This window comes from Melanerpes formicivorus, unplaced genomic scaffold (genome assembly GCF_026170545.1).
Source record: "Melanerpes formicivorus ecotype bairdi unplaced genomic scaffold, bMelFor1.0.p_v2 SCAF_444, whole genome shotgun sequence".
Classification (NCBI taxonomy): Eukaryota; Metazoa; Chordata; class Aves; order Piciformes; family Picidae; genus Melanerpes; species Melanerpes formicivorus.
The window spans coordinates 25,206-35,144 of NW_027142796.1; the positions used below are offsets into that span (position 1 = coordinate 25,206).

The 9,939-nt window shown below is 55.7% G+C and overlaps 1 protein-coding gene across 1 annotated transcript in view; it reads left to right on the top strand.

Annotated features, from left to right (window-relative positions):
* Positions 1-9,933, top strand: part of LOC137459915 (lethal(3)malignant brain tumor-like protein 3) — a 34,068-nt gene extending 24,135 nt beyond the window's left edge. Inside the window, 7 exon segments of the mRNA XM_068170599.1 lie at positions 1,716-1,825; positions 6,120-6,282; positions 7,050-7,077; positions 7,079-7,114; positions 9,749-9,776; positions 9,779-9,811; positions 9,814-9,933. Coding sequence (XP_068026700.1) covers positions 1,716-1,825; positions 6,120-6,282; positions 7,050-7,077; positions 7,079-7,114; positions 9,749-9,776; positions 9,779-9,811; positions 9,814-9,890 — 475 coding nt within the window. The 3' untranslated portion in view covers positions 9,891-9,933.
* Positions 9,934-9,939: the final 6 nt, after the last annotated feature.

Consider the following 9,939-nt stretch of genomic DNA (forward strand, 5'->3'; position numbering starts at 1 on the left):
ACAGCTCCCTGTGTCTGTGTGCTGCTCAGCTGCTCAGCTCAGTGTGCTCTTAATGCTGTCAGCCTCCAGCCCAGCTGTGTGTACCTTCATGTTCCTCCTCATCTGTGGTCTGATGCAAGTCCAAGCACACAGGAAGCCAGCCATGGGGTTTATTTCTCTGTCTGACATCCAAGTGGTACTCAGCTAACCTCCAGTGCCACTTCATCCTTTTCATTGATTCATAGAATGGTTTAGGTTAGAAGGGACCTTGAAGATCATCCATGCCATGGGCAGGGACACCTCCCACCAGCCCAGCTTGCTCCAGGCCTCACCCAGCCTGGCCTTCAACACCTCCAGGAGGGGACATCCCCAGCCTCCCTGAGCAGCCTGTGGCAGTGTCTCCCCACCCTCACTTTATTTCTCAGCCAGTAAGAGTTATCTGTGCACACAAACAATGACAGCAGAGAGTTTGGGTTTGCAGCCTGTCCCTCTGGGATGCAACTGGCAGTAAAATTCAAGCAAATAAAAAAGATCCATGCCTGCAGCATACTCCTTTTTCATTTGAGTGTGTCTTTATGCTATATTCACAGCAGCAAAAAAATTGCACTGTAGTAGGAACTCCACTCTGGGAGTAATTGCAGTGAGAGAAGACAGAGCTGGGGCTGTTCAGCCTGGGGAAAAGAAGGCTCCAGGAACACCTTGGAGCAGCCTTCCAGTACCTGGAGGGGGCTACAGGAGAGCTGGGGAGAGACTTTTGTAAGGGCTTGGAGTGAGAGGATGGAAGGCTTTGAGCTGGAGGAGGGGCAGATTGAGGCTGGAGGTGAGGAAGGAATTGTTTCCAGTGAGGGTGGTGAGACTCTGGCACAGGCTGCCCAGGGAGGCTGTGGCTGCCTCCTGCCTGGAGGTGTTCAAGGCCAGGCTGGATGAGGCCTTGAGCAGGCCTTTACAAAGTCTCTCTCCAGCCTTACTGTGGCTTCCACCACCTCCCTGGGCAACCTGTGCCAGGCTCTCACCACCCTCCTGGGCAACAACTTCTTCCTCACAGCCAATCTCAATCTCCCCACTTCTAGTTCTGCTCCATCCCCCCCAGTCCTATCCCTCCCTGACATCCTCAAAAGTCCCTCCCCAGCTTTCTTGGAGCCCCCTGCAGATCCTGCAAGGCCACAATGAGGTCTCCTGGGAGCCTTCTCCTCTCCAGCCTGCACAACCCCAACTCCCTCAGTCTGTCCTCACAGCAGAGCAGCTCCAGCCCTCTGCTCCTCCTCCTGGCCCTTCTCTGGACACCTTCCAGCCTCTCCAGAGCCTTCCTGGCACAGAGGCTCCAGCACTGGCCCCAGAGCTGTAGCTGTGGTCTCAGCAGAGTGGAGCAGAGGGGCAGAATCCCCTCCCTGGCCCTGCTGGCCACACTTCTCTTGCTGCAGCCCAGGCTCTGCTTGGCTCTCTGGGCTGCAAGTGCTCCCTGCTGGCTCCTGCTGAGCTTCTCCTCCCCCAGCACCCCCAGGTCCTTTTCTGCAGGGCTGCTCTCCAGCCAGTCCCTGCCCAGCCTGGATCATTGCAGAGTTCATGCCAGCAGCTGTGCCATCTGTGCAAGCCAGGAATGAGATCCTCTGCTTCTGTTTCATAGTCACACAGCATCTTTAGTTTGGGCATCCTGCTGTGTTAATACAGCAGGATGTCATCAGGCTCAGTGGGGTTTATGGTGGATTAACAACCAATGAACATCTTCCTTTCCTCAGTGGAGTACCCCAAACAAAGGACTCCATAAAGAAGAAAGAATGTGGTGAAGAAGAGGAAGAAGAAGAAGAAGAGACAGAAACCAAGCTGATCATTTCCAGTGAAGTGAAAGGTAAATTGGCAGTGCTCATCTGTTTCATGCTCAGATCAGCAGAACTAAAGCAGTGTGAGACTCCTCCAGGAAATGAGGAAGGACATTGAGAGACTTGAAGGTGTCCAGAGAAGGGCAAGGAGGCTGGGGAGGGGTCTGGAGCACAGCCCTGTGAGGAGAGGCTGAGGGAGCTGGGGTTGCTTAGCCTGGGGAAGAGAAGGCTCAGGGGAGACCTTCTTGCTCTCTGCAACTCCCTGCAGGGAGGTTGTAGCCAGGTGGGGGTTGGTCTCTTCTGCCAGGCAGCCAGCAGCAGAACAAGAGGACACAGTCTCCAGCTGTGCCAGGGGAGGTTTAGGCTGGAGGTGAAGAGAAAGTTCTTCCCAGCAAGAGGAATTGGCCACTGGGATGTGCTGCCCAGGGAGGTGGTGGAGTCCCCACCCCTGGAGGTGTTCAAGAGGGGATTGGATGTGGCACTTGGTGCCATGGTTTAGTTGTCAGGAGATGTTGGGTATTAGGCAGTAGGTTGGACTTGATGATCTCTGAGGTTTTCTCCAACCTGGCTGATGCCATGAGTCTCTGAAACTTCTTTCCAACTTCTTCTCCAGGAAACTTCTTTGCCCCTTACTTCCCAGGTGTTCATTCTTTGGGGCCCAAAGTCTCTTGTCAGCAGTACTTTTGACACAGTTTCTTTGCCTTGTAATCCTCAAAGGCTTTCCTGAGACCTTTAGCACAGCTGTGAAATGAGTGCTGGTGAAAAACTATTCCAGCATCTTGTTTCCCACTGACTTTTAAAAGGAGGTGCTGAAAGCTGTGTCTGAGTGGTGGAGGTGTGATGTGCTCACACCAGAAGGTTGTGCTGCCATTCATCCAGACACAGACAGCCTGAGAGCTGGGCAGGGAGGAATGGGATGGAATTCAACAAGGCCAAAGGTAGAGCCTTGCCCCTGGGAAAGAACAGCCCCATGGAGCAGGAGAGGTTTGGGACTGACCTGCTGGAGAGCAGTGAAGGGGAAAAAGATCCTGGGGGTCCTGGTGCTGCAGCTGATAACCTCTGATGGTTTGGTCAAAAATCTTGGCAATGGGGAAGGGTGGCCCCTGCAGGGCTGCATTTCTCACCTGTGAGTGAGCTCAGCCTCATAAACCCCAGGAGGTTGTAGCCAGCTGGGGGTTGGACTCTTCTCCCAGGCAGCCAGCAGCAGAACAAGAGGACACAGTCTCAAGCTGTGCCAGGGGAAGTTTAGGCTGGAGGTGAGGAGAAAGATCTTCCCAGCAAGAGGATTTGGCCACTGGGATGTGCTGCCCAGGGAGGTGGTGGAGTCCCCATCCCTGGAGGTGTTCAAGAGGGGATTGGATGTGGCACTTGGTGCCATGGTTTAGTTGTCAGGAGGTGTTGGGTGACAGCTTGGACTTGATGATCTCTGAGATCATTTCCAACCTTACTGATGCTGTGATTCTCTGGCACCCTTTGAGACTGGCAGAGCACTGTGGAAAGCTGAGGTGCAGGCAGTGCTGTGGTTTGAATTATTAACCTCTGATGCATTTCTTTTATCTTAACCCATTGTTTGCCTGCCAGAGCTGTTCAGGTAGATCTGGGAGGCTCTCTGGAGCAGGGAAGCTTATGACTGCTACAGGAGCTCTGCAAAAGATGGAACAAATCCAGGTGCTTAGAGTGTTTTGGAACAGGATTTGCTCAGAGTCCTGGACACAATGGAGCATTAAAAGAAGAATTGCTCTGGAGCAGATGAAAGTTTGTGGTCATTTGAAGTGTTTGGTTTAGTAGAATGGACACATCATGGTTTAGAAGGAGGGCAGGGCTGGGGAGGAGCAGCTGAGGGAGCTGGGGGTGGTTAGTCTGGAAAAGAGGAGGCTGAGGGAGACCTTATTGCTCTCTGCAGCTCCCTGAGAGGAGGCTGCAGTGAGGTGGGGGTTGGGCTCTGCTCCCTAGTCTCAGGTGATAGGAGGAGAGGACATGACCTGAAATTGTGCCAGGGGAGGGTTAGGATGGAGAGGAGGCAAAATTTCTTTGCTGCAGGAGTGGTCAGGGATTGGCACAGGCTGCCCAGGGAGGTGGTGGAGTCCCCATGCCTGGAGGGGTTCCAGAAACCTGTGGCCATGGCACCTGGGGACAGGGTTTGGTGGCCATGGTGGTGTTGATGCTTGGACTCAATGATCCTAGAGAGCCCAATCAAGTCTGTGATTCTCTGATTTGATGTTGACTTTGCATTCCATAGCACAGTACAGAAGTGTCAAATCAATTGGGCAGCAGGGCAGCAGAGGAGATTCTGCCCCTGGGCTCTGCTCTGCTCAGACCTCACCTCCAGTCCTGCCTCCAGCTCTGCTGTCCCCAGCAGGAGAAGGACACAGAGCTGCTGGAGAGAGCCCAGAGGAGGCCACAAAGATGCTCCCAGGGCTGGAGCAGCTCTGCTGTGAGCACAGGCTGAGGGAGCTGGGGCTGTGCAGCTTGGAGAGGAGAAGGCTCCAGGGGGACCTCAGAGCTGCCTGCCAGGACCTGAAGGTATTGGAAGGTTTCTTCCCTTGCCTGCAGGAAGGCTGGAGAGGGAATTCCCATGTGGGTGTGTAGTGACAGGAGCAGGATCCCAGGATGCTTTGTGTGGTTCTGTGCTTTTGTACCTGCCTTTTGATTTCAGAATGCCACCAACAGTTTGTGCCATGATTTGCGTCACTGTGCCACTGCCCTTCCTCTTTGGGAGTGAACTGGAGCAGGGAGCTGCTGCTCTCACACTGATGGAAGGCTCCAGCTAACATAATTGCAGCTGTGCAGACTCCTGTGGCCTGTGGCTGCTGCTTCCTGTGCCTGTTGGCCTCATTTCTCTGCATGTCATTAGCATTCTTTATGCCTCAGCCTACTTCTGCTATACTCCACCAGTCCTCTGCTGATGCTTCATGAAGCATCAGCTGCTCTCTTCCCTTTGCTGGAGAAAGATGATTTGCAGCTAAATAACTCCACTGAAATCCTGACCCCTTCATGCTAGCTGCTTGGTGAAGGGCCTGGAACATCTGTGTGAGGAGGAGAGGCTGAGAGCCCTGGGGGTGTTGAGCCTGGAGAAGAGAAGGCTGAGAGGAGATCTGATCAATGGTGACAGATACTTGAGGGCTAAGAGCCTGGTCCATGCTTCCTGCCCCCCAGCCCTCAGGTATTTGTCACCATTGATCAGATCCCTCTCAGCCTTCTCTTCTCCAGGATCAACAGATCAGAGGAGAGAAGGTTGAGAGTGATCTGATCCATGGTGACAAATATCTGAGGGGTGGGGAGCAGGCAGGGGCCAGGCTCTGTGCTGTGGTGTCCTGGGATAGGACAAGAGGCAATGGACACAAACTGGAACCCAGGAGGTTCCACCTCAACCTGAGGAGAAACTTCTTTGGGGTGAGGCTGCTGAGCCCTGGAGCAGGCTGCCCAGAGAGGTTGTGGAGTCTCCTGCTCTGGAGCCTTTCCAGCCCCACCTGGATGTGTTCTGTGTGCCCTGCCCTGGGTGCCCTGCTCTGGCAGGGGTTGGACTGGATGATCTCTGGAGGTCCCTTCCATCCCCTCCCCTCCTGGATTCTATGATTCCATGCTTGCTGCCTTGCAAGGCTCTTCCCTTTCTCAGTGAGGTTGCCAGCAGCCGTGGAGGCTGTGAGGAAGATGTGCAGAGCAGGGCAGTGCACACAGCCCTTCAGGCAGCTCATTGCCAAGAGGCAGAGTGGTGCTGCCAGGGGAAGGTGAAGGAGGCTGTTCCAACCTGAGCTCAGAGGGCTGACCCTTGGGACCCAGTGGCTGGGGAGGCTGCTTCTGAATTGTTGCCAGTGCTGTAAAATGAGGAGAAGGCTTGGAAGGACCAGAGGAGCAGAGCAGCCCCTGCAGTCACATCCAGGGCTGGCCACGTTGTGTTACCTGGTGGAGAAGGGGAGCCTGAGGGGAGCCTGAGGGGAGCCCTCATTGCTCTCTGCAGCTGCCTCAGAGGAGGGCTGGAGGTCCCTTCCAAGCCCTAACACTGATGCTGTGCTGCTGTGAGCAGAGCTGGCAGCTGCTGTAGGGAGGCCAGCTGCAGAAATGGAGGAGACCTCACAGTCACAGACTCAGCCAGGCTGGAAGAGACCTCCAAGATCACCAAGTCCAACCTCTCACCCAGCACCATCTAATCAACAAGACCCTGGCACCAAGGGCCCTCATCCAGGCTCTTGTGGAGCACCTCCAGGGCTGGGGCCTCCACCACCCCCCTGGGCAGCACGTCCCAGTGGCCAATCTCTCCTGCTGTGGTCTCCTCACTGAGCAAGGGACTTAATGCTTGTTTGTTGCTTCTCCTCCTTGTTGAAGATGCTGCTGAAGCCCCCAGGCAGAGGCTGCTCTCCCAGCCAGTTATTGTGGCTTCCAAGCTGCAGGTCCCAGGCCTGCCCCTGCGCTGGGAGCAGCAGAGCAAGCTCCTGCCCAGCGTGGCTGGCATCCCAGCCAGCAAAGTCTCCAAGTGGAGTACAGATGAGGTAAGCTCCCCTGCATCTTCTCTCTCACTGCTGCTGCTCTGGAAGCCTTGGGTGATGTGGGGCTTTAGCTTTGGAGACTTACAGTGATGTGTTGTGCAGCCTGGAGAAGGATCCAGGGAGACCTCAGAGCTGCCTTCCAACAGCTGAAGGGATCCTGCAGGAAGGCTGCAGAGGGACTTTGCCTGAGGGTGTCTGGAGACAGGACAGGGGGGAATGGTTTGAAGCTGAGGCAGAGGAGAGTTAAACTGGAGCTGAGGAAGAAGTTCTTCAGCACCAGGGAGTTGAGACAGTGGAAGACATTGCCCAGGGAGGCTGTGGCTGCCTCCTCCCTGGAGGTGTTCAGGGCCAGGCTCGATGAGGCCTTGAGCAGCCTGGGCTGGTGGGAGGTGTCCCTGCCCATGGCAGGGGGTTGGGACTGGATGATCTTGAAGGTCCCTTCCAACCCAAACCATTCTGTGACTGTGATTTCCTTGTCTGTGCTGTCAAGGCTACAGAAGAGGAAGGCAGCAGCTCCTTTGGTGTGTGTGAAGCTGCTCTGGGTGTGCCTGGGTAGGATAACCTGAATCATCTGGAGGGAGGTGCCACTGGAACAAGCTGTGGGCTTGCCCTTAAACCCTCCATGAGCTTAGAGGGGAAGGTGGAGCACCTAACATGAGGCTGGCAGAAAGCAATGGCTGAAAACAGTGGAATGGTTTGGAAGCTGTCAGAGAAATGCTGAGAACTCAACCAACCTGACTGAATCCTCTCCTGGTTTTTTTGCTGGCAGGGTCTCTGAGTTTATAAGGAGTTTGCCTGGGCTGTGAAGAGCATGGCAAGGTGTTCAAAGAGGAGGTGAGTGGATTTGGTATGGAAAAGGCAGCACAGAGCCTGGGGGAAAGGTTCATGAAGTACCCTGACTGCAGACACATCAAGAGGAGCAGGAGCAGGTGGGGGGTTGAGGTCAGGTGCAGAGGTATGGGAGGTCAGGGTGGGGTTCAGGTCATGGAGTTGGACTTGGCTGATCCTTGAGAGGCTTTTCCATCCTGGATGGTTCTGTGAGATGCAGTGGGAGGAAGGTAAAGCAAAGCCCAGTGAGTGTCCAGCCAGGGCTCCTGTGCTTCTCTGGCTTTGCTCCTGCAGCTGAGATGGCTTAGTGGTGGAATAGAATAGAACTAACCAGGTTGGAAGAGACCTTTGAGATCCTCAAGTCCAACCTCTCACCCAGCACCATCTGATCAACCAAACCATGGCACCAAGGGCCTCAGCCAGGCTCTTCCTAAACACCTCCAGGGATGGGGACTCCACCACCTCCCTGGGCAGCACATTCCAGTGGCCAATCTCTCTTGCTGGGAAGAACTTTCTCCTCACCTCCAGCCTAAACCTCCCCTGGCACAGCTTGAGACTGTGTCCTCTTGTTCTGCTGCTGGCTGCCTGGGAGAAGAGACCAACCCCCACCTGGCTACAGCCTCCCTTCAGGGAGTTGGAGAGAGCAAGAAGGTCTCCCCTGAGCCTCCTCTTCTCCAGGCTAAGCAACCCCAGCTCCCTCAGCCCTCTCCTCACAGGGCTGTGCTCCAGACCCCTCCCCAGCCTCCTTGCCCTTCTCTGGACACCTTCAAGTCTCTCAATGTCCTTCTTGACCTGAGGAGCCCAGAACTGGACACAGGACTCCAGGTGTGGCCTGAGCAGTGCTGAGCACAGGGCACAAGGACTTCCCTGCACCTGCTGGCCACACTCTTCCTGATATCTTATGTTAAGATGATACAGTCAGCTGGGGACCCCATGGTCAGCCACCTCTGCCTCCAATCCAGCCAGCCAGGCTGTGTGCAGGAGCTGAGCAGCAAGTGCTTGTGGTGCTGTTGCCCCTGCAGTGCTGCTCAGCTGGCCCTGCTGGGCTGTCCTTGCAGGCTTCTGCAGGGGGTCTGCTTTAGAAGCCTTGTCTTCTGGTCCTACAGAAACCTCCTGACAGATTCACACTGGGTTGGAAGGGACCCTCAAAGGCCATCCTGTCCAGCCCTCCTGCAGGCAGCAGGGACACCTCCAGCTTACATCAGGCTGCCCAGGACCACATAAAGTCTCATCTTGAGCATCTCCAGGGATGAGAGCTCCACCCCCTCCCTGGGCAGCCTGTGCCAGTGTCTCCCCAGCTTCCCTGTGCAGAACTTCCTCTGATGTCCAACCTAACTCTGCCCTGCACCAGTCTCAAACCATTGCCTCTCATCCCCACAGCCCCTTTTGAACAGTCCCTCCCCAGCCTGCCTTCAGGTACTGGAAGGCTGCTCTAAGATCTCCCTGGCTCCCAGCCTGACCAGACCAAACTCTTTCAGCCTGGCTTCATTCATCTTTCACTCTGACCTGGTGCAAGTGTTGGGGAAGGGCTTTGTGAGGTGCCCATGTGGTGGCTTCCCTTCCCTGTGTCACTTAGCCACTGTCCTCTCCTGCACAGAGCCACTGGAGCAAGGTCAAACATTGGAACAGGCTGCCAAGTGACAGGGCAGGAGGAAACAGGCCTCAGGCTGTGCCAGGGGAGGTTCAGGTTGGAGATTAGGAACAATCTCTCCCCAGCAAGTGCTCTCAGGCACTGTCCCAGGCTGCCCAGGGAGGTGCTGCAGTCCCCAGCCCTGGAGGGGTTCAAGGAGCCTGTGGCCATGGCACCTGGGGCCATGGTTTGGAGGCCATGGTGGGGTTGGGTTGCTGGTTGGACTGGGTGGTCTGGGAGGGCTTTTCCAACCTCAGTGATTCTGTGATTTGCTGTTCAGTGAAGGGGCAGGGCTGGCCTGGGGGGGGCTGCAGATCTGGGCTTGGGAGGGAAGTGCAGGAGGCTTGCATGGAGAGAGCAGTGAAGGTGTTAAAGTCTCAGCAGTGCTGCTGAGCTCCACCTCATTCCCCCAGCTGCCTTTGCTGTGCCTTTGCTTCCCACTGCCAGCAAGGAAACCAGCACTGGCCAACCAGAGGGGGCCAGGCAGCTGCTTTCAGGCCAGAAGGAGCTCTCCATCCTGTCCTCCTGTGCCCTCAAGGTGGAAAGCAGAACTATAGGACCACAGAACTATCCAATCCTTCAGGCTGGAAAAGACCCCTGGGATCATCAAGTCCAACCACTCACCCTGCTCTGCAAAGCTGACCCCTAAACCCTTCCCCCCAGGCACCACATCTAAGTGACCTTTGGACACCTCCAGGCTGGGTGACTCCACCACCCCCCTGGGCAGCCTGAGCCAGAGGCTGAGCACTCCTGCTGTGGAGAAAGCCCTTTCCTGGTGCCCAGCCTGAAGCTGCCCTGCTGCAGTCCCTCTGGAGGGAGCACAGCCACCCCCAGCAGGGTTTCTCATCAGCAGGCAGAGCTCCATCACATCAGAGCTGTGCTGAGGTGTTTCTGCCCAGCCCTCCCCCTGCACTGCCTGGAGCTGCTGGGGGATGCCCATGCAGGCTCAGCACCTGCCCTGCTGCCCTGCCAGAGCCGCTGACACCTTTGTCCTTCTTTCCTTTCCCCAGCAAATTGATGGAGAAGCCTTCCTGCTCATGACCAAGCAGACATAGTCAAAATCATGAGCATTAAGCTGGACCAGCCCTGAAGATCTTCAATTCCATTCTGATGTTCAAAGCTGCAGAGAAGAACTCCCACAACGAGCTCTGAAGGCCGGGGAAGGGGTGCAGGAGCCAGCTTGCTCCTCTGCAGCTCCTCT